The sequence below is a fragment of the Gymnoscopelus braueri genome (genome assembly GCF_963280865.1).
Source record: "Gymnoscopelus braueri genome assembly, chromosome: 1".
Classification (NCBI taxonomy): domain Eukaryota; kingdom Metazoa; phylum Chordata; class Actinopteri; order Myctophiformes; family Myctophidae; genus Gymnoscopelus; species Gymnoscopelus braueri.
This window is the reverse complement of record NC_137603.1, coordinates 31,745,705-31,771,013: the sequence shown is the minus strand read 5'-3', so window position 1 is coordinate 31,771,013 and position 25,309 is coordinate 31,745,705. Positions and strand designations below refer to the sequence as shown.

The window sequence follows — 25,309 nt, the reverse complement described above, 5'->3', positions numbered from 1 at the left end:
GTACTATGTTCTAGTTATATGAACTCTGTGTAATGGTGAGGAGATGAGGGCAAGATTAATTGCCAAGTCTCACAATCACCTAACTGGGAAACATGCAATTATGATTTTCAACTATTTTCAATTAATTAAAGTTGTTGTTTTTTTCATGCTCTGGTATCTGAAACAGACAGTACTGTATGTCTCTGATGGAATATTCTCTCTCCTTCGATGTCCTACCTCATCCAGCATGTCACTCCAGCTACTGTACTTCACCTTGGAGCAACAAACTTTCAGGGTACATGGATGCTTTCCAGTTTAGTAAAGGAGACAAAGTTATTCATTTGAATAGTTACCTCCAGTCTATGTTTAATTGTGTCACTCCTGAACCCTGGCATCCCTAATTTGGGCATGTCCTTATGGGTGAAAATGTTCAAAAAATGATTAAATATAAGGAAATGTATTTTTTTTCTTAAATACTGATCTAAGCTATTTTCTAGCTATTTTCACAGCACAACGTGGTCATACAACAAAGTATATTTCAAGTGTAAGAGAACATACTGTACACGTCTTGGTATCGGAAGGTCCCCGGTTTGATCTCCTCTCTTTCATTTAGCAAGTTAGCTGGCCAGCTAGCAAAAAAGTAATTTCACCACGTCTTTAATGAGGCCAAGAGTGCTGCAATCTCCTGCCCAGTAGCGAGCTGGGCCAAAAGGCTTGTGCACTTTAATGCATGCAGATGCATTAGTGTCACTGCCAGTGTTAATTAACATGGCCTTCATGAGACAGAAGCAAAGGAGGGTAAGGTAAGGTAAAGTAAGGTAAGGTAAGGTAAGGTAAGGTAAGGTAAGGTAAGGTAAGGTAAGGTAAGGTAAGGTAAGGTAAGGTCTGGCAAAAATCCTGAACACCCTAAATTTAGCAAATTGTCTCTGTCGGGTGGAAACCAAAACTGTTACTTTTCAGGATTAAAATTTAATTTGCTTTTGTGTGATGCTGTAGAGTGAAGTAGGGCGTTAATTCAAGAAAAAGTTAAAATATGGAGATAAGAGGTGTCTGCCCGACAGCGACAAAATTAAAATGTCCCAGTGCCTGCATGGAATCAGACCTTGTGGGTCAGGCCTTGAGGGTTACAATAAACAATAAACCTTATGCCACAGAGGTTTTCTCAGCCAATTTAGAGCACTGTGTTTAAAATCAATATGAGGCAACCTTTTTAACTAAAGACGATGAAAAACGGCGTGTCAGGTGCTTTTGACAGAGCTATAAACAAGGCAGCCGCACACGTGACTGTTGTCAAAAGAAAATTTACAGCCAGCCTACTGTATGGTGCAGCCAGCCCCCAGTATCACCAACAGTACAGTAGCTCCCTGCAGAAGTAAATCGTCTCTGTCGGGGGGGAAACCTCATATGTCCAAAACTGTTACTTTTAAGGATACAAAAAAACAAACAGCAAAAGTAGCTTCGTGCCGCGTTTCGAGCTTGCAGATCTGCTACTTTTGATGCTTTTGTGTGATGCTGTAGTCAAGTGTGATGAGTAGGACGTTAATTTACGAAATAAAACCGCAAAACATGGAGATAAGAGGTTTCTGCCCGACAGCAACGAAATGCTGCTGTGGTCTTGGCCCGAAGCCAGATAGCATAATCATACCTCAATTGAGAGTTATATTAATTAGAAACGTCTGCAGCCGGGAATTAATTAAGAGTTTCCCCAAAAAAATGGTAGCTTCGCGGCCTAGCCTGGGGATAGGATGATCGTTATGTAGGTCACTGGGATCACACGACTGCACACCAGTGGTGGAAGAAGTATGTTTGTTTTTTTCACAGCAAAAGTAACAATGTAGAATTACTCTGTTACGATTAAAAGTCCTTTGTACTTGACTAAAAGTACAAAAGTATTGGCATCAATATGAATTTTTTTGTACCAAAGTAAAAGTACTCATTATGAATGGCCCATTAAACAATCGTTTTTTAAAATATTTCTGTGTCTGGCCAAGCTCACAACACATCACATCGCACTTGTGAACTTCTGGTAGATCTGATGAGCTTGTAGATCTGCTTAAAAAGCACATGCGAAGCATAAAATACGGCTTAAAGGAGTAGTTCACCCAGAAAATGATTTATTTCCTATCAATTACACAGACCATGAAGCCTTGAATTCATGGACATTTTTTTTGTTTTTGTCGCATTCCTAAGCCATTCATTTGATGACCAGCGGAGACTCAAAGAGTAGTAGTCCTACTGAGTCTCCTACTGACCAATGACCCGGTCATCAAATTATTGGCTTAGGAACGCGAAAAAAAAAAAAAAAAAAACATTAATCCAAGGCTTCATGGGGTGCGTAATTGATAGAAAATATTTGTAGGGGTGAACTACTCCTTTAAGTGGTTTATGTAGGTTTTGTAGGAATAATCTAAATCTAAAGTAACCAGTAACTGTTAACCACATTTCTCCAAGTTGAGTAAGGCGTACAATACATTCGAGATGTACTGGAGTATAGAAGTATTAAGTAAGTACAGTAAAAGTATATCAACATGGTTCTTAGTTACTTTCGACCACTGCGCCATGCCCACCCTAAGTGCATACCTGCCAATCCTCCTGATTTTAGCAGGAGATTCCTGAATTTTGTCTCCGTCTCTTTCTCGGCTCCTAAATTGAAATTTAAACTCCACACTCGATTTGTGAAATAAATTGGCTTTTACAGCTGTTCCCAGAGACATGGTCGGTTCATGTGCAGCTTGGGGCTGTAAAAACAGAAGCAATTCAGAAAATAGATAGCGGGGAATCATTAGATTAGATTCTGACAAGTCCCGGAAAAGATGCGCTGTGATTGGCCAGTAGTCAACGCGTTGTGATTGGCCAGTAGTCACTTTGAGTGGCAGCGTGCCTCCTCTGTGAGGGGCAGGGGATGGCACGCCCCTGCCCCGAGAAAATCTCCTGATTTTCAGTAGTGGGAAAAGTACTCACATTTGTTACTTAAATAAAAGTATCAATACTGCAATGTAGAAACACTAAGTAAAAGTCCGGAATTAAAAATGTACTAGAGTAAAATTACAAAAGTATTGGTATCAACATGTACTTAAAGTACCAAAAGCAAAAGTACTCATTGTGCAGAATGTCCCATTTAACAAGTTCGAAATGTATATAATTTTCTTTTTTAAATAGCCGATCTACAAGCTCCCAATGGGTCGCATCTTGACGCATTGTGAGCTTGAGATCTGCTATTTTCAAATGACTGAAATACATTTAGGGATAAAGTGGATGGTGTGTTTTGTACTAATATTCAAAATCTACAAAGTAACTAGTAACTTAAGTTTTCAAATAATTGTAGTGGAGTAAAAGTACAATAGATGTACAGTACTCTGAGATGTAGCGGAGTAGAAGTAAAAGTATTGGATCATGGAAATACTCCAGTAAAGCAAAAATTCCTCAAAAGTATACTCAAGTAGATGTACTTAGTTACTTGGCAGGAATGCCCAAGTGTGAAGAGGGAGCACGCTGGCTCACTTCCATGTATGTGAGGGTGAGTAGCGGACAGCACTGTTAAAACACAGGAGGTGAGCCAAGGGTCCAGCAATGATGGGCATGCACTTGGAATCAAGAGAAGACATACTGTGTAGTGGGTGGATGAGGGATTGAGAGATGAATGTGGGGTGTGTGTGTGTGTGTGTGTGTGTGGGGGGGGGGGCGCTTATTTCAATACTTCCCTCATGGTGAGAGGGGAAGCCCACCTTCAGAAGGGGGTAGGGGTTATTCTCAATGTCTTCTAGGACCCCTCAAGCACACTTAAAAGGTTTTGTGTCAGGGACCCCAAAAGTAAAGATATATGTTAAGATGATTGAAAATTATTGAAAATATTTTCAATATCTTTCCAAAATAGGCAAAAATAGCAGATGTAGGCCTACAAGCTCGCAGCGTGGCGCGAAGTGACGCGCTGTGACCTTGTAGAGTAGATCTTCTATTTTTTGAATATAGCCAATGTATAAATATAAATATAGTAGTAAAAATAGCAGATCTACAAGCCCAGGACGCGTTGTGAGCTTGTAGGATCAGCTCTTTTCACAATTTTAAAACGCGTCCAAAACTGTTGCTTTTTAGGATTCAAATTCAAGCAAAAGTAGCAGATGTACAAGCTTGCGGTTCTGCTATTTTTGTATGCTTTTGTGTGACGCTGTAGTATGATCAAGTAGGGCGTTAATTTACAAAGAAACACTAAAAAGTTTGAATATGGAGATAACAGGTTTCTGCGACGATAGTCCAGTGCCCCAGTGCCTATACCTGTGGTGACGGTGAGCCTGGCCTCTTGGCTGAGGCTGGTCCTGGCGGTGTTGGCCGCCACACAGCGGTACGCCCCCTCGTCCTCCTGGGCTACACCCAGGATCTGGAGAACCCCGTTGGGCAGGGAGATGAACCTGGTACACACAGGGCGGGAGAGGAGGGCAAACGGAGAGAAAAGGACAAAGCAAAGGCACATTAACCACTGAAGATTGAGGGGTATGAAATGGTAGTGTTAGACATATTGTATTAAGTATAATAAAGGGGATATACTAGAGGGTAGGGCTGAACCCGACCCTACTACTACCCAAGCCTTGGGTTCCGTAAAAAAACAAAAAAACAAAAAAAAGGAATCTACCCCAAAACATTTAACTGCCCCTAGCGGCCAAATGGTAAGGCCGGCGGAAATGGCAGTGGATGCATCTCAAAGTGAACTACTCAGGTATCTAGTTCGTCGCCGTCCGACCTTCCTAGCCCGTGTTATAAAAAATGAACTGGCCAAAATGGCCAGAACTCAAACATCGAGATGTTTCTCAAGATGTTTTTGCCTTTTGTCTCTGGAACTGAAGGTCCAATCTGCTCAGTTCAAAGCTTGTTGGATGCATGACTTTGAGGACTTTACTGGCTTTTGGGCCCAAATAGGCCTAAATCGGCCTAATTGTTCGGGCCAGGCCCTGTTTGGGCCGGCCAAGTTAAGGCAGGTACACATTGCAGGACCTTAAAGTGCTCGGGGGGTTATCTGATCGTTAAGCATTACACACTGCAGGAGTTTATTTCTTGAAATCGGCTGTCATAATATCGTTGTGGTCTTCACAACAGGATTGATCCCCGACAAGGGCTGACACACTGTAGGATAGTTCACTAGGATGCTATCTCCAGAGTCAGACCCAATACATACATTTGAGTTTATTCCAATTCATTTTAATCGACGTATCCCGTGATATGCCTCTCTCCCTATCCCCCCTCTCTCGCTCTTTCTCTCTCTCTTTCTCTCCCTCTCCCCCCTCTCTCGCTCTTTCTCTCTCTCTCTCTCCCTCTCTCGCAGTCAAGTGCGCAGAAGCCGTCAGTGACAGCGTTGCCATGTCCGCTTATTATAAGCGACTTTGGGCTTGTTTTTCTGTAGAGTTGCTTGTAAATATTGGTTGTTGCGGGGTGCATTTTTTGGGCTTATTTGTGTAGTTGCTTATTTGGCCTTGTTTCCTAATGTTGTTTAAACCAGTGGTTTAAACAACACATAATATGTATTTGTCCGCAGACCCCCCCTTCTGTAAATATGTTGTGCCATCACTGACCCCCATACAAGATTTGTGTGGATTTGGAAAATATTCCACAATTTTCTCAAGATTTTTATTTGAAAATAGCTGCGACGCGTTGTGAGCTTGTAGATCGGCTATTTTCAAATATCCAATGTATTTGTAAATAGGTTTAAAGTGCTCAAGTGGCCTTTTCTTGGGCTTGTTTTCATAGACCTGGTTGCTTATTTCTCTCGCAACATCTGGCAACGCTGTTCATAACAGCGTGCACATGCTGCACACTCACACACACACACACACACACACAGAGCTCGCTCTTGCTCTCACTCTCTGTCTGTCTGTCTCTCTCTCTCTCTCTCTCTCTGTACAATTCCTCTAAAATAAACAGCCCACCAGGCTCGCTCACTCTCTCATTTTGTTTTATAATGTTAACTTAATACAGGACTGGACGGTAATATTGCGGTAGGGACTGTTTGTTGTGGTCAGATCCAGCGACGCTCCCCTGGCCACGGTGGCTGTAATGTGCTCTCATTGGCTGTAGCGTGGATCTCCTCGCAGACCCTTTCATAATGTATGATACTGTCCGATCTCCTGTCTGGGACAGAGCTGAATATCTAACATGGTAGTTATCTGAAAACGGTCGGAAAGCCGTCGCAGAGCGGATAATCGCGGCCACATCGTCTCGCGGAACCTTTCACACAGAGCGAGCATTATCTCGCAGATCAAAGGCCGATCTGCGTCAGATCGGGAGGTTTTGTCGGCGAGCGCCAAAAAATGTCGGCGACAGCAATCTCGGACCCAATCTCCTGCAGTGTGTACGGGCCCTTAGGGCCGGGCCTTAATTTTCAGGCTGTATACTGTAGATAGTGAATGGAATTGCCGGTATAAATGAGTATAGCTACAGTATGTATATGTGTGTATATGGGTATCTAGGTTTATGTGTACTCATGTGTGTATGTCTTGGATGTGGAATATTTTTGAGTGTTTGTTCATTGCAATCATTGCAACTCCTCTCTGTTATCTGTGTTGTTTTAGGTTATGGTTTAGAACAGTAGTTCACAAAAATAGCAGATATACAAGCTTGTCTGCTATTTTTGAAAATATTTGAAAAATATCTAAAAAGTTTGAACATTTTTGAATAATTGTATTTTTTTGCACACATCTTCTCTTCTGGGGGGGTCTGGCACAAAAGATCTTCAGATGGGGGGTCCGCGGCCAAATATCATAAATTTGGGGGTCCTTGGCACGAACAGTTTGAGAACTAAGAATCGGCCTCAGGTGTTAATGGGTTAAACAAAATGACAACTTAAGTATAAAGGATAGGCATGAATAAGCTTTGAGCTTCAGCCTGTACATTTTTGCTATTTCTTTTTATTTATTTGGGAAACATTTCAAACATTTTTGAAAATTCTTGCCTATAATGACAGGCCCCAAAATAGGCATGCCAGATGAAAAAGGATAGAGGAAATAGATAGATAGTGGAAAAAACAAAGGCAATATGAAGTTAAAAAGTTGAATTTTGTGGAAGCAACCAAGGACAGCAAACAAGGACTCTGTCTCTGTCGGGTGGAAACCTCTTATGTCCAAAACTGTTACTTTTCAGGATTCAAATTCAAATATAGCAAAGGTAGCCGATCTACAAGCTGCTACTTTTGATGCAAGTAGGCCTAGGGCGTTAATTTACGATAAAAACAAAAAAAGTTTATGGAGATGAGAGGTTTCTGCCCGACAGCGACGATATACAGTAGACACAAGGGTGTGCCCGGTGCAAAAGCAAGAGCAGAGCATGGGAGAGAGAATGGGGGGATGAGTGGGATTAGTGCTGTGAGACATCAAACAACACTCATCTCCCTCTTTGACTCATGCTGTGTCCTCAGACACTCAGACACCTCCACACTCTGTCTTCAGGAAAACCAATTCCGCAACGGGGTTGAAATTACTGCCTGCATTCAGCAGGAGGCTGAAATGTAGAAAATGGCAGCGGGAGGAATGAAAGGCAAAGGTTGTTTGCCTGGCGCAGACACGTAGAGTCAAACTGGGTCAGATAAAGAAGGTAAGACTAGAGAAAGCCCAGAGGGACGGGTAGGCCACTGCCGACCATGTACTGTAGGGACCAGTGGTGGAAGAAGTACTCAGAAGTACTTTTCACTTAAGTAAAAAGTAGCAGTACCACAGGAAAATACTTACGTTACAAGTAAAAGGCCATGCATTCAAAATGTTACTCGAGTGAAAGTGCAAAAGTACTGGCATCAAATTATACTTAGTATATTAATGTAACGGAGGGGGGGGGGGGGAGTACAATATTTGCCTCAGAGATAAAAAAAATAGACAGAAGGCGGTTTATCTCTCGGGTGGAATTACTGGCTGATTTGTCAATATTTGCAGTATAGGTCGGTCTCTCTCTCTCTCTCTCTCTCTCTCTCTCTCTCTCTCTCTCTCTCTCTCTCTCTCTCTCTCTCTCTCTCTCTCTCTCTCTCTCTCTCTCTCTCTCTCTCTCTCTCTCTCTCTCTCTCTCTCTCTCTCTCTGTACAGACAGACAGGTCAGGTTCCGGTCGCTCGCTCACTCACGGACTGAAGGCATGTCCCCCAGGGCCCTGGCATTCAACAGCCAGACCATAATAACCTTTCCACCTCTATCACAACCTATTAATCCCACAGAAATGTGATCAGCCACAGACAGGGGAGAGAGTGAGAGAGAGAAACAGAGAGTATAAAGCTACCCTTGCCTACACGTATAAGTATTTCTGACAACAAAGTATTGTGTGCTTTTGTAACCTATTTTTTCTTTTCAAGTTTCAATGTGGCACAGCTCTGTTTACTCATGTCTTTATTCCCTTCCTTTTCATTGTACATACATGTCTGAGTGTTGACTATTTACTTAGACAGAGAGAGATGGGGGGAGAGAGAGAGAGAGAGAGAGAGAGAGAGAGAGAGAGAGAGAGAGAGAGAGAGAGAGAGAGAGAGAGAGAGTATATCAAGCTACCCTTGCCTACACATACATAATAAGTATATATATTGTCGCTGTCGGGCAGAGTTCTCTTATCGCCATATTTTAACTTTTTGTGTTTTTCCGTACATTAACGCCCTACTTGACCATCCTACAGCGTCACACAAAAGCATCAAAGGTAGCAGATCCACAAGCTCGAAACGTGGCACAAAGTGGCGCGTTTTGAGCTTGTAGATCTGCTACTTTTGCTATTTTTTCATTTGAATCCTGAAAAGTAACAATTTTGGACATATGAGGTTTCCAAGTAAGTTTGTTTAACAGCAAATGCATTTTGTACAGTAGATGTCTCTCTCTTCAATTTTCTTTTTTGTAAATTTTTCATTGTACATACATTTCTGAGTGTTGACTATTTACTTTGGCAATGCATTGCCAGACAGACAGTGTGTGAGAGAGAGAGAGAGAGAGAGCGAGAGAGAGAGAGAGAGAGAGAGAGAGAGATTTATTCAAAATTACATTTGAATAAATTGCTGCTAGTTGTCGCAAAGGTTTTATACCAAGTGAATGCAAAACATCGAAATACTGCTGTCAACTTTCAAAAGTGTATAAGCTCTGTTTACACTTTTATTTTCAATGTTTATTTGTACAAACATTGTTTTGTTCCACTTTTGCTTTGGCAAAGTAAACGTATGTTTTCTCATGCCAATAAAGCTCCATTGAATTGAATTGAGAGAGAGAGAGGAAAGAGATGAAAGAGAACTAGGAAAATCTCTAAAGGTCTGTCCTTATGTGTCCCTGCTATAAACCCTACAGCGTCCCCACAAGCCCTCATGACAGCACAGCGTAACGGAGACAGATAGTACCATCACAACACGCACCCCAGCATCCCCTCGCCCTGACCGAGCACTACAGCCATGGGTGCTCCACAAAGGTCTTATCCTGTGTCCACAGACTGATTTTCTGCTAGTAAATCTTAATGTAGGGCTGGGCGATATGACTTCAAATCAATCTCACCATTATTTCAAACTTTTGCCTCTATTACGATTTATGAAGAAAAAAAGAAAGAGAAGAGAAAAAATAGCAGAACTTGTACCTCGACTTTGACAAACTTTAGACTTGATTTTCTTACCTTAACAAATATTGTCATAAATACTATACGTTTCCAGTCGCTAGTTTAAAGTCTTCTTTCAATCACCATGATATGCGTTTTGGTAAATTATGGTCCCATTTATTTCTATTTGCCCTAGGAGGAGCGGGATGATTTGATTGACAAGCTACCCAACCAATAGCATTAATTTCCGGTTGCTTAGATATGACGCGATATGACGCCAAATAGGAAGATGGTGGATTTGAAATTGTTGAAAAATAGGCTTCATTTACGGTCTGTAGAAACCAATGGCGTCACTCTGTCCATTCTTTTTTACGGTTTATGGGTTAATCAGACAAATCTATTCGATGTTTTTCTGTGTTGATTAATTGATGTATAAGAACATATATAACATATAAAACATATATAACATAACGTAAAAAAAACATATTTAAAAAAAAGAAAGACTGCTTCTCAATTAACCTACACATTATGTTGGTTATTGGTTCTAAATATCGGTTTCAATATATTTTCGGTTAATTTCCCCAGCCTTATCTTAAAGTGGTTAACATGTAGCCAACGCTATGGTCACTCTTGTAAGGGAAAAGAAAGGACGAGAGAAGAGAGAGAGACAGAGAGAGAGAGGAGAGAGAGAGAGAGAGAGAGAGGGAGAGAGAGACAGAAGTGAAATGAAATGGTCTATACCCTCTCATTTGTTCATCTTTATGAGAAGCCATTATCAGTGTTCAGGGTGTGAAAAGCCCTTACAGAGCGCAGACAGAGTGAGGGTCACAGGCAGCTATGTAGCCATTAGTGCAGTAATAAGACCAGAAGAAGAATTTCACATCGCCAGAGCCAGAGCACGGCCACAGGGAAAAGTCAATAGCTATAAGTAGGCCAGCAAATGAGAATGGGGTTCGTGAGACAAACCCATGGCCGTTGTGTATTTTTCATACCATCCTTAACCCCCTCCAAGGTGCAAAGCCATAAAAGCTCCATCTCACATCATTATTATTCGAAGCTCAATGAATGCATCGTATATCATCCCTGTCGGGTGGAAACCTCATATGTCAAAAAACTGTAACTTTTCAGGATTCAAATATAAAAAAAGAGTACGAGTGCCACGCTATGAGCTTGTAGATCTGCTTTTTTTTTTTTTTTTAGCTAAAATCGAAAATGACACAGATGCGTTCCCGAATTGAATGGGTTAATATGGAGATAAGAGGTTTCTGCCCGACATAAATGAACTGTGCCCCTATTTCATCCGTGTGTCTATGAACCAGTGGTGGAAGAAGTACTCAGATTAGTTTTTCTTTCAATCAAGTAATACCATAATAGCAATACCACATTATCAAAATACTCTGTTTTACTTGTAACAGAGTATGTTGTCCTGTATTTAAAATGTTACTTGAGTAAAAGTACAAAATTATTGGCATCAAAATATACTTACAGTACCCCCAAAATAGCTGATCTACAAGCTCACAATACGTTGTGACGCGAAGTGTTGTGAGCTATAGTCTTCAAATAATTGTAGTGTATTAAAAAGTTGAATATTTGCCTCTGAGATGTAGAATAGAAGTATAAAGTGTTCAAGTAAAGTGCAGTATAAGTACCAGCACCTCAAAATTGTACTTAAATACAGTACTTGAGTAAAGGTACTTAGCTACTTTCCACCACAGGTCTGAACAACATAACCTCTATCACTGTGATTTCATTTCAGCCACAGATTTGCAGACGTATTGCACACATAATGTATTAACGGACCTGAGTTGCAACTGTACTTGCAACGCTCTCGTTTCCTTCACCACATTTATTTAATAGAAATAGCCGATCTACAAGCTAATGGTCCCCCTCGAACAGGGGGTGTTGCGGTTCAGGTGGTTAAAGTACAAACATGCACAGATTCTCCGAAATATTCTATAGATTTTAGACAAAATGATGATCAACAGTGATTATGAGGGTGAACAAGTTGATATGATCATGTTGATTGTGTTAATGCTGTCACTGTCTTCATTGCTGGGCTTTTTAGAAACGTTGTGAATACGTATAACCTGCTGCTGTCTGCAATCAGAATATTTTACAGTACACGCACGCACGCACGCACGCACGCACGCACACACACACACATACAGTAGCCTACATACATACCGACCTCTGAATGATCCCTTTGATCGATTACATTTTTATGTGTGAAGCAGGCTGCCATGACAACACCTCATTGTGGATGTATATGTTGTTTACAGATGATGTTGCCATGACAATATCTCATTGTGGATGTATAGGTCGTTTACAGGTGATGTTGCCATGACAACACCTCATTGTGGATGTATAGGTCGTTTACAGGTGATGTAGCATGTCTGAGCTGCTGTGGTACAAAAGGCAAACGCTGTTCAAGTAAACATAGAATCAACGGGTGAGACATGTCGAGTCATATTCACATACAAAAAGACTGTTGAACAAGGCCTGAACACCGCCTGTTGCCCGGCTGAATGGACAGTTTTTTTTCCATAGGATTACCCTCCCTCGCGTGGATTTGTTCCCTATGCGGACTACTGTGTGGATTTTACCTTTCTTTTTGGATTACCATGTCGATTTTACCTTCTTTTATGACCTCATGCAGTCTTTGTCACTTGCACATAAGACTATACAGTACGTCTACCATTCCAGTGCTGTACCTAATGTACTCCCCCCCCCCCCGCCCCACCCACCCACACACATTTTCCCTGAAAATTACGAATGATGCACAAAACTTGCACAAAACATTTCACCCACTTCTTGTATTGTACACACGTAAACCTGTGATGTGACAATCAAAGTGATTCTGATTCGGAAACACTACAGTATATGGCCTCAGTAAGAAACGGTTCAATGATGACTGGCGATGAGCCAAACAAGCTATTAAAGCTGCATAACTCCATATTTTTCACAGACATCTTTCAAGTCTCTGAAAATAACATGTGATGTAATGGAGGTTTCTTTGGGACATAACACTACCGACCAAGGTGAGCACAGGCTGGCCATGTTTTATCACTTTCTTAATCATTTTCTAAATCTGACCCAACTCTTTGCCTACATTACATTACATTACAGTCATTTAGCAGACGCTTTTATCCAAAGCGACTTACAATAAGTGCATTCAACATAGGTAGGCAAGAGAACTACTAATCACCAGAAGTCTTAAGTGCATTCTCTTCTAAAACAAGCAACTAAGAGCATACCTAGCGCTAAGGTAAAAAGTGCAATATATCAGCTACCTACTTTCTTAAACAGATGAGACAAATAGGAAAATCCAATGAGCAAGAGCTAAAACAAATACGTGTGCCAAATAAACAAGATCCAATAAAACAAGAGCTCATACAATAATTGACAGCAAGTAGGCAAGGGCTAAGAGGAAGGGTCAGGGACTCAGGGTAGTGTTTCCTGAAGAGGTGGGTTTTCAGCCTGCGGCGAAAGATGGGCAGTGACTCTGCTGTCCTGACATCAGTGGGGAGTTCATTTCACCACTGTGGGGCCAGAACAGAGAAAAGCTGTGACTGTGTAGATCGGCCAGAAGGACCTCTGAGTGACAGGGCAACCGGTCGCCCCGAGGCGGCAGACCAAAGTGGTCGTGGGCAGGGGTGTAAGTCTTGACCATAGCCTGGAGGTAAGAAGGAGCTGTTCCTGTGACTAAGACTCCCCAATCTGATCCTAGATCTGTTGAAAGACCTCATCGCCTCCCTGAGGTTTTGTTTGACCAGTATACACCAGGGGAGCTGACACAATAGTGAGTCAACCCATTGCAACATCCCTGGTTTGATTCCAGTTGGACACCTGTCTTGCAAGTACTTTGGCTTCAGTTTCTGTTTAAATCTAAATAAAAGAACATTTTAAAGTGGTAAATGATTGCAGGCTTGGGTGGTCTGCTAATTAATGATGACATTGTGCATTGTCTGCCACGGTTGTCAATGGTTTAACAGTAACCAGTCCAGTTTTTAAACATTTAATTATTGAAATCTACTTTGTCTCCTGTGTTCTAAATGGGCTTACTGTAAACTGCTAGAGGTATTGGTGATTTCAGTTCATGCCAACAGGTGGATCTGACTGGCCAAGCCTACTGCAGGACGCCCCATTTAGAGGCTGATGAAACACTAGAGCAACTTGTGGTTTAATGTTTAAACAACCTGCAGTATACTCTGGATCAAATGCTGCCTCTCTCTCCTTTCATAACACTAACTAACCTATTTCTGCTAAATGCGAGTAGCTGAACAGACAACAGACAGAAAGAGAGTAAAACACAGACAGACAGACAGACATAGTCAAGCAGGCAGACAAGAAAAGGGAGGGACAGGGGGAGAGAAGAGAGGGACAGGGGGAGAGAAGGGAGGTAGAGGGGAAGAGAGACAGAAGGAGGCAGACCCTGGATGCCCTCGTAACCCAACTGCAGTGTTTAGAGCATAATAGGCACTTCATTCTCACACACAATTCACTTTTAGTTCACAGAAAAGGCTGAAATATTGGGGTAGGAAAATGTATGCATATGCCAGGCAGCCTGTATGATTGGAAATGAGGTTATAGAAATAAACAGGAGTTTATTCACTAGGGTTCATTACGTGTGTTTACTACGTTCAGGCCACAAACATTTGTATTTCTTCCAAGTCTGGGATTCCAGAAGCACACCACACGGTTGTGAAGGTTGATGATGAAGATTCCAGGGGAGGGTCTTGATTCTGAGTATCTTGGCTTGGGCGCCCAGGTTGGATGATGGATTTCCCAGAAATTATTCAAAACCTAAGGGATTCGATCACAGAACAAAAAAAGACTGGTGGTCGTTCGGGAGTCGTTCATATTGGAACCAGAAGAGTGGTAGACGTTCTAGAGCCATTCATATTGGAACCAGAAGAGTGGTAGACATTCTAGAGCCATTCATATTGGAACCAGAAGAGTGGTAGACATTCTAGAGCCATTCATATTGGAACCAGAAGAGTGGTAGACGTTCTAGAGCCATTCATATTGGAACCAGAAGAGTGGTAGACGTTCTTGAGTCATATTGGACTGGGAATGCTGTGACAGGCTCATGACAACCAGTATCTAGATATGCTGAAGGTTCTGGTAGGGGGGACCAAGCGGCACCCCCTTTAGACAGCCTTAAGCACCAGCATGAGGAAACTGAGGAGCAAGATGAAGGAATGATGATGGGGCAGAGATGGTTGTGAGACGTGGAGACAAACGGGGACAGTAAGGACAACACAGAGGTGGAGGTGAAGCCACTGAGGCATGTCAGGGTCCGGGAGGCCAGACGGCAGCCTCCTGTGGAAAGCAAAGAGATGCTGGAGAAAGTAGGCTGGTATGGCGCCAGGCGGAGAGCCACTCCATTGGAGGGCAGAGTGGCTTGTGTTGTGAGTAGTAGGGGGCTGGAAAGCAGAGATGGCTGAGGTGGATGAAGGGATGAGGTGGCAGAGATGGATGTGAAACTGTTGTTCACAGAAGGATATAAAAACAAGCAGTGAGTACAGCGTGGAGAGGGGGGTGTTGCAAGCACCAAGGCTCGCCAGGGGGCCCGGAGGCTGAGAGGCGTAAAAGACAAAAGTACAAATTACAAAGAATATTTTCTTTTTAATGTCATGCATTGCTGTATTTCCAAAAATATAATATCTTCTTATATACAAATTGGCTTAAGGGAGGACAGGATGGTGGGCTGGCCGGTGGGCTGGCCGGCGGGCTAGAGCACTACTAGGGTAGATGGAGGAATAGCAGCAGAGCTCTGCTGTTGTGATTGTAGTTACGGAATTGGTGCGCTGAATCACGGGGAGTGAGTGAGAGAGGACTAAAGTGCAGTCGCGCCCTGGACAACAGTAGTGATGTCACAGCGAGCGGCCCCAATTGAGGCACGGCCCTGGGCAGCTGTAGCAGCACGCATTGTGACGAGTAGACAGGTAGGCAGGTAGACAGGCAGACAGGCAGACAGGTACTGTAAGATGCTTCTAGATGAAATTGAAATGCCGAAGGTTACCGGGTCCAGTTTTACACTCTCAGTTAAGTTTTACTGTGTGCAAACAAACACAGTGGAGAGTGTGCTCTGTGCTGGCCGTGCTCTGCAGCCTGTTGTGTGTGCGCTCACATACACACATACTGTATGCCCACAATCACACACAGATACACACACATTACTAAACAAACCGCACACACGCAACGCACATGTGCACACACACACATGCACACACACACATACACACATGTATGCACACACACGCACACACAAGGCTCAAATGTGAATTGTGTGCAGGCTGCAGCTACTGTACACTCAGTGATGTTGTTAAAGTTTCTGATCCAAATGCTTCTCGGTCCAAGAAACCGAGAAATCAACGACTGACTGACTGACTGACTGACTGACTGAGTGAATGGCTGACTGAGTGAGTATCTTGTTGCGGGGTGAGCCCTTTTCATTTCAAACGACCCCATAACTTTCAGAGTTACAGACCTGTAAGGGTCCATTTGGAACCCTCTCAAGAAACCCTGAGGGTCCCTGGACCTCACTTTGAGAACTACTGATTTATAACACCCATAGTATCTTTCATCAGTTTGAGTCAAGACAAAACATGTCATCTTTGGGTAAACTGACGCAAACCGAACTTCCCGCTGGTACTGTTGACAATTTACAATTTAGGCATTTAGTATACGCTCCTATCCAGAGCGACGTAAGTGTTTATTGAACTCTAGTCAATAAACAAGGTAAATAATCACATAAATAAGAGTGCATAGTGAACCAAACACAGTAGGGCCTAAACGAGACTGTAGGATAGCAGGTAAACAATGAACCTAGCATCTGACCAAGTCAAAATATGAAGATAAGAGGTTTCTGCCTGACGGCAAAAACATGAGAACAAGTGACCGAGATATATGTAGTAGCCATTTCCAAGGCCAATCGCTAGCATCAATCAAAAGAAAAAGGTGTCAAGAAGGGGTGGAGGGAACGTGAGAGAGTGCGTACCACAACAAAAGCATAACGTCACTGTTGAGCAGAAACCTTGTATCTCCATATTTCAGCTTTTTAAGTTATATTCATTTTTTCCATGAATTAAAGCCTTACTTAGGTACAAGAATGCAAACGTGGCAAAAAAAAATTGCCTATCTACAAGTTGCGGTGCGGCACGCTGTGAGCTTCTAGATCTGCAATTGTTTACTATTTTGGAAAAAAAAGATCAAGTGGAAGTGAAAGCGGTGTGTAGGGTTTTATTACACTTATTTAACCAATGAAAAGTATTAACAAGAGCTTGTGACTAAATAATAACTACAATGAATGGATCCATTGAAACACAATAAGGTTCTTTTTTTTCCATTTCCTAAAAAGTTACAGTTGTGGACATACAAGGTTTTCAAACCGACAGCGACGATAAAGAACTCCAAAGCACTCAGCAGAGTGCAGACCTCCACCGGGCCAAACACAAACATGTCAGTGAAATCGCTCCATTTTGACAAACGTGCAAAAAGACAGTTAACCCATTAGGACCGGGAACGCATCTGTGTCATTTTATATTTCTTTGGCTTTTCAAAACGAGCAGATCTACAAGCTCGTAGCGCGGCCCTGAGTGCCATGCTATGAGCTTGTGGGTCTGCAATTTTTTAGAAAAATCGTGGAGAATTTGTGCAAATCGTTGAATATATATATGTTTTAAAGCAAACATTTTAAACTCCGATCTGTGCTTCTGGGGGTCCCTGGAACAGCATATTTTGAGACGGCCAAATGCATATCATTTTGGGGGTCCTTGGCATGGAAAAGTTGGCGCGCCACTGATATAGCAACATACTATTAGGATTTATAAGACATTTTTAGATATGTATTTGGTCGCGGAACCCCATATCAAAATGTTCATGGGACCCCCCCCCCCCGAGCAAAATTACAAATGTTTGCTTTAAAAAAATATAAATATATTCAAAGATTTGCACACATTTTCAAGATTTTTCAAATAAATAGCAGATCTACAAGCAGATCTATGAGCTTGTATATATTATGCTATTTTTGAACAGCCAAAGACATCTGAAAATGACACAGAGTTCCCAGTCTTAATGGGTTAAATGATTGTGTGTAGGGTCTCTTACTTGAAGGAACCACAGTCCTGTGGTTTGCTCATTCATCATTTATATGGATCTGATTGGGTCATGTTACGATTCCAGCCGAGCTAGAAGCACCACCGCACCGCCAATCTGCCCGCTACAAGCTCAACAATGTGGTATGGAGGTGAGCCAATACTCAGTGGTGGAAAGTAACTACTGTAAGTACATTTGGTCGCGGTCAGGCAGAAACCTCTTATCTCCATATTCTAACTTTTTGTGTGATTTATTTCGTAAATAGTTACTTACTCATACTACAGCGTCACACAAAAGCATCAAACGTTTTGGACATGTGAGGTTTCCACCCGACATAGAGGGTTTACTGCACTTAATTAAGTAGGCTTTTGAGGTACTTTTTACTCCACTACAATTATTTTATAACTTTAGTTGCTAGTTACTTTACAGATTTAGATTATTACAAAACATACATTAACCACTTTACCCCTATGTTATACTACAGGTATGAAATGTAAATAAAATAAAAGCTGATCTACAAGCTCACTACACATCGCAATGCGGTGTGAGCTTGTAGATCTGCTATTTTTGAAAAAGTTTGACAAAAGCGAGTACTTTTACTGTACAATAAGGATATTTTGATGCCAATACTTCTGCACTTTCACACAAGTAAAAGTGTGAATACCCACCTTTTATGTATAACATAGTAATTTTTATTATTGTGGTATTGCTACTTTTACTTAAGTAAAATAAAACAAAAATAAAAATACGAGTAGTAGTACTTCCACCACTGGTTCGGAGGTGAGCCAATAATCCCCAAACTGGTTGTATGGAGGTAATAAATCAAAAGTGACAGAACCTTCGTCCTTCCCTCACAGTGCCACAGCACCTGCCATGCCACAACAAAGGCACCCGCCGTGCAATCTAATACACTGGTCCCCAAATTGATATATATTTGGCCACAGACCCCCATCTGAAAAGGTTTTGTGCCAAGGACCTTTGTGCCATGGGGACCTGGTTTTGTGCCTGGGATTTTTCAGAAATGTTTAAAAAATAGCAGATGTACAAGAGCTTGTACATCTGCTATTTTTGAATAGCCAACGTATAAAATATGGATAAAGTTGTTAAAAATGATTGTGATGCTGTATAAACACATTTAGCTGGGGACCTCCTGGAACCCCCTGGACCCCTGGGGGTCCCCGTACCCAACTTTAACCACTGGTCTGATACTGTGGCGTAACGGAGGGGCAGCAAGTGCTGCGGTGCGGGGGGGCCACCAGCAGGCGGGGCCCCGCCTGCGCTGATACAAATATTTTTACAGCAAAAAAAAAGAAAAAAGTTGATTTATATTGGTCAAATAGAACCGAATTAGACCCGAATTAGAACGAATTAGACCCAAATTAGACCAGAATTTTTTTGAAAATGTTTTGGTTGTGCACGCGCGCGCACGCGTGCATGTGCGCGGGCCTCACGTGAAACTCCCGCGGGGAGGCCCCGCGATTCTGCGTTACGCCACTGGTCTGATAGAAGGAAGGCTCACCTGGGCTGGTCAGGAACAGCTAGCTGGTCTTTCTCCCAGGTGATAACAGGCGTGGGCACTCCGTTCACCTGGCACTCGAAGCGGGCCGCGCCCCCGACGGGCACCACCTGTGGTGCTGGTTCCTGGAGGAAGTGGGAAAGGCCTGTAGGACAGAGGAGGAGGGAAACAATGAGAGGTCAAAGGTCAAATATGCTTATTTATTGAAATTATAAAAAAATTATACATTTTTCGCTATGGGTCTCCGGCGGTGTGAGTGAGCGGGCCCCTCTGGCCAGGCACATAGCTAGTGTGTGCGTGTGTGTGAGTGTGCGTGTGTGCGTGTGTGTGTGTGTGTGTGCCAAGGTTATTATAGTTAACTAAAACTAACAAAATAACAAAAACTTTGAACAAAAAAAAATTAAAACGTTTTCGTTGACTGAATTAAAAAAAGCTACAATAATAAAAACGATAACTAACTGAAACTGTATCGTGTGTTTACAAAACTAAATAAAACAAACTGAAATTGCAGACAAAATGCCCTTAGTTTTCGTTTGTGGATAGTTGGTGGTTCATCTTTAACTGAATACATTTTTAAATGCTATCTTTTGCTAAGTTTGTATTACACGATACTTACATAAGTATAAAAAACTAAAATTAACACTAAAACTAATAAAAACGAACTAAAACTATTAGCATTTTCAAAAATAAAACTAATACAAATCAGCAAATCCGCTCTAAAAACGAATTAAAACTAACTGAATTAGAAAATAAAATGTAAAAAACTAAACTAAAATGAAATATCCCAAACTATTATAACCTTGGTGTGTGCAGAGGTTCAGGCCATAGGGAGCTAGTTCATGATAGGCTGCATATACTGTCCAGTCACATGTGTGACACTGTAGTATGATGAAGTAGGGCATTAATTTACGAAAAAAATCCCCCCCCCCCAAAAAAAAAAGTTTAAATATCAAAAGCTTCCATCATATACAGCCAATATATCGGAAGCTCTGAAAATCCCAGCCCACTTTCCATTTTGGTCTTTGCAGTTGTGTGAATTTGTCCTACAGTAAATCAAATGAGTCAACGCATGATTGATTGGCTTGATGCTTAGCAGAAATGGACATTACAAATATCTCTTTAAAGAAATGATGATCAGATGACAGCTTCCATTCGAGGCATGCAGGAGGGGCAGTTACAGACTCTGTAGCATTCAGAGATTGTGGAACAGTTGTCTGCCTTGAGAGACAAGGTCAAATAGCTTGCTTTCAGCATGTTGTCGCTGTCAGGCAGAAACCTCTTATCTCCATATTCTAACTTTTTGAGTTTTTTTCGAAAATGAATGCCCTACTTGATCACACCACAGCTTCACACAAAAGCATCAAAAGTAGCGGATCTGCAAGTGCGAAATGTGGCGCGCGGGGACACGCTTAGAGCTTGTAGATCTGCTACTTTTGCTGTTTTTTTATTTGAATCCTGAAAAGTAACAGTTTCGGGCATATGAGAAATTACAGATTTGTGCAAGTACAAAACTAAACTAAACATCTCATTAAAAGAAGCAAACAAAGGAAAAAGGCTAAACGATAGCATAATTAACAACGTGAGAAACGGAATGCAGCAAATATAACCGACTGTGTGAAATGACAAGCGTGAGGTATAAAATTAATTGGAACCGACGGCGGGAAAAAAAGTAAATCACGGGGGAAGTGTAAGTGTTATGTAGCAGTATCTGTATCAATCTTAATGAAGATGGCGGGTCGTGTGTGTAAACAGTGTCTTTAACATTATGCAGTAAACGTGCATACACATTTATTATACATACATTATACATGGCCTATTTCAGTCTTTACAAACCCTGTGAACTGTTTACATACCATCCCTGTACAACCTTAGCTCTGAGGCAGTTGTGCAAAGTAATTAAGTACACTTACTCAAGTGCTGCACTTATGTACACTTTTTGAGGTAATCTTTTGTTGATTGTAGATTTCTCAAGGCTTTATACTTCTACTCCACTACATCTCAGAGGCAAATATTGCACTTTTTACTCTTTAGTTAATTACTTTGCAGATTTATATTATTACAGAAATCACATTAAACAATCAAGCCCCATTTAACATTTTGTCTATTTGAAAATAGTCGATCTACAACTCACAACCTATTGCATTGCATTTTGCTTGTAGATCAGCTATTTTCTAAAAAGAAAAACGGACAGATTTTGACAGATTGTACTACTTTTACTTTGGTACTGTAAGTACATTTTGATGTCAATACTTTTGTTCTTTTACCCAAGTGAAATTTAAAACACGTCTTTTACTTGTAACACAGTGTGTTTATATTGTGGTGTTGCTACTTTTACTTAAGTAAAACATCTGACTACTTCTTCTGCTCTGAGACACAAGATGAGTTTGAGGGAAAAACTCAAACTTGAGCATGTTATATCCTTACGGAATTATAAAAGGAAAGGCTGTCTATGACCTACTCTTCATTTTTAGCAGAGTTTCACATTATTATTATTATTCAATTTTTTTTATTTTTTTCAGATTTAGGAATGTTTACAACAGGATGAAGAAAGTGTGCCGCTCTGTTTTGTCATTTCCAGTAAATAATGGGTGACGCTGAGCAGCAGGGGGCAGCGATGAGCACCGCCTGAGGGACGCTGTGACCTCTGATCCCAGCAGGCTGGTTGGAGAAGAGATTAAAGACACCTACATGCTTCCCATCTGAACTTTTTTGGACAGGGTAGGTTTAAGTTATGACTACAATGAGAACTTTTTTTGGACAGGGTATAGTTTAAGTTATAACTACAATAAGAACTTTTTTGGTGGTAGGTTTGGGTTATAACTATAAGAACTTTTTTGGACAGGGTAGGTTTAGGTTATAACTTTTGTGTTTTTTCGTAAATGAATGTCCTACTTGATCATACTACAGCGTCACACAAAAGCATCGAAAAGCGGCGCGAAGCGAAGTAGATCTGCTACTTTTGAATTTGAATCCTGAAAAGTAACAGTTTTGGACACCCGACAGAGACAATATTTATTTTGTTTCCATATTAAGCCCAGGCTTCCTTCTGCCAGCAGTGATAGTTTGGGAACAGACTGAGGAGAGGAACTAGTCTCTACAAACACCTCTACAACCCTCCTCTAGTGACAATGTATAAACACAAACTGTCTCAAGAAATATACCTCCTTGACAAATTTCCCACCATTGCGTCGGAACGATATCGAGGTATTAAAATATCCGCACTGGCTGTAAAAGCTGTGATTAATTCGATCAGATTATTACTGAGTGGGCGGGGTTTGGCCACTATAGAGCGCAGTGATAAAGATGCCCGCCCATGGCTTCCCTCCTCCGAACATGGACAATTATGTTTTGTATAGATCGGTGATTCTCAACCTTTTTTTAATTTCAAGGACCCCCAGTTTGATGTGCGTTTAAGCCAAAGATCCCCATTTGCCCCATTGGACCCTAATCTACAGATCCACAAGCTCGAAATGCGGCGCGAAGCGACACGTTTTGAGCTTGTAGATCTGCTACTTTTGCTACTTTTGAATTTTGAAATGTGAAAAGATAACAGTTTTGGACATATGAGCTTTCCACCCGACAGAGACGATAAGTTATATTGTGTTGACTGTTGACATACTCTACCATACGGATTGGACAAAGTAAACTTGTATTCACAAAAGAAAAGAAAAGTGGTAAACAGGTACTTTACCCCTTGCACCAACCAAACACACAAAAGTCAAACATAATTCTAACAGTGCTGACATCAGCTCGCATTGGAGCACAGCGAGAGAGAGAGAAGAAAAAAAAACAAGAAAAAAAACACATCTGGCAAATGAAAATGCTGCCGATCCTGAATGATTTCTCCCCTGCAGCCAAATGTAAGCTCATCATGAAAAAATACATAACAAAGGCATGTAGCCACAAAAAAATGTTTCTGAATGAATCCCGACTCGTGGGATACAGTGCGATCCCATAGCAACACATGCGGAGCATGTGGAGCGCAACGCGGAACTGATGCAGAGAAGATTGGAGGAATTAGCCACACGGCATAAAGACATGTAATGACTAATCCAGTGGTGCTGCATACACATAAATCTCACCATACTGTGTGGATTTTTCCCCCTTCATTGTAGGAGGGAGTGAAATTATTCACACACGGCACAGAGCTGGTGCTGGTAAGATAGATGCATGTGGTGATGTGGCGTTAAATTAACCCTTTAAGACCGAGAACGCGTCATTTTATATGAGCTTGTGGATCTGCTTTTTTTTTATCATGAAACTTTGTGCACATTTTTGAATACTGCTAAAAAAAATAAAGGGAACACTTTGATCCCTTAATTCTTTTGAGTTTTTTCATGAATTGTGTACATACTGCTAACGAAAAAAATCAAAAGAATTAAGGGATCAAAGTGTTCCCTTTATTTTTTTGAGCAGTATATTTGTAATGAGAAAATTTTTATCTCCAATATTTGCTTCTGGGGGTCCCTGGAACAAAATGTTTTGAGATGGGGGGCCTGCAGCCAAATACATAATTGTTTGGTTGCTATATCAGGTGCTCAAACTTTTTCCATGTCAAGGACCCCCAAAATTATATGTATTTGGCCGCGGACCCCCATCTCAAAATGTTTTATATTTGAGTTAAAAATGTTTGCTTTAAAAATGTATATAGCCTATATTCAAAGATTTGCACACATTTTCAAGCTTATTTTTTTTACCAGGTTTACAAGCTCATCTACGATCTTGTTTATCTGCTATTTTTGTAGAGCCAAATACATCAAAAAATGACACAGATGCTTTCCCGGTTTTAATGGATTAAACAGGTGGACAGATACAGCAGCTGGCCCTCAAACAGCACTATAAACAAACCCCATATTTCAGGGGAATGTTAAAGATCCTTTTGTCAGATATGAGAAAACATTGCCATCCAGATGAACAATAGTAATGATGGCCCACACAAATCCTCGGCTACATCTGGGACCCGGGGGAGCAAAGGCGTCAAATGTGAAGCCCTACCACGCCGTGGTAGTTATTTCCCCCAGTATAAAGCATGTATTATATATTTATGCTTTATACTTTCTACTCCACTATACATCTCAAAGGCAAATAGATTACTTTTTATAGATTATTATTACAATACAAGCCATATTTTATAGCTGATCTTGCATTGTGAGCTTGAAGATAATTTATTTCCGAAAGATTCTGAGGATTGTTGTAAACTTTGAATTAGGTCATTCTGCTTTGGTACTCTTACTATTTTGATGCCAAAACTTTTACTCAAGTACAATTTTGAGTACAGGACTTTTACTTGCGACAGAATATTTCTATATTGTGGTATTGGAAAAAAAAAAAGTTTGAATAAAGAGTACTTCTTGCAACAGTGAAGGATAGTAAGATAAAGGCAGGTCAACCGAGTTTAGAAAGATTCACCCCATTAAAGCTGCACTATGTAATTTTCCTGTTCTACCCTGGATTTCAACCTGGAACTCCCGCTCAAGTGCTGAAACTTTGCATTGAGCTAATAGAGCCCATGCCTGCTTGCTCATGGGAGAAATATAATTTTGATCTAAAAAATGTGTGTCAAACCAGAAACAGGATTGAGTCAATAGTTGTGTCTAACCTAGACAAAGGAACTAAATGCCTCAATAGAAGATTAAGGAGACCAAATACAACCACCCAAATTGTATAATGTTGCTGTCGGGCAGAAATCTCTTATCTCCATATTCTAACTTGTGGTGTTTTTTTGTAAATTAAGGCCTTACTTGATCATACTACAGCGTCACACAAAAGCATCAAAAGTATTAGCCGCTTCGCGCCACGTTTCGAGCTTGTAGATCTGCCACTTTTGAATTTGAAACGTGAAAAGTAACAGTTTTGGACATATGAGGTTTCCACCCGACAGAGACGATAAGTTAGGCCTATATTGTGTTATGATACTCTGAGTCTACCATACAGATGGGACAAAGTAAAATTGTATTCACCGAAGAAAAGTTACATAATACCGCTTTAAGCTACAACCCTGGACATAAAGATATGATTTAAAAAGTGTTTGTTTGTCTTTTCAAAATGTTTCCACTGTCCAAACTTGAGCTCGGCTCGTTCTTGCTGAATAGACAAAGTTTGTGACAGCAAACATAACATAATATCAGTTTGAAATTAACCACATGAACCCTTTGTGTCCCTAGTTTGGGCATGTAATTAAAGTATTTATTAAAATA

The 25,309-nt window shown here is 41.1% G+C and overlaps 1 protein-coding gene across 1 annotated transcript in view; it reads right to left on the bottom strand.

Moving 5' to 3' along the window:
- igdcc4 (immunoglobulin superfamily, DCC subclass, member 4) overlaps window positions 1–25,309 on the bottom strand; it is a gene marked incomplete at its 3' end in the record, with an annotated part of 159,834 nt that overhangs the window by 63,597 nt on the left and 70,928 nt on the right. The window contains 2 exon segments of the mRNA XM_080432814.1: window positions 4,252–4,385; window positions 19,116–19,257. Coding sequence (XP_080288940.1) covers window positions 4,252–4,385; window positions 19,116–19,257 — 276 coding nt within the window.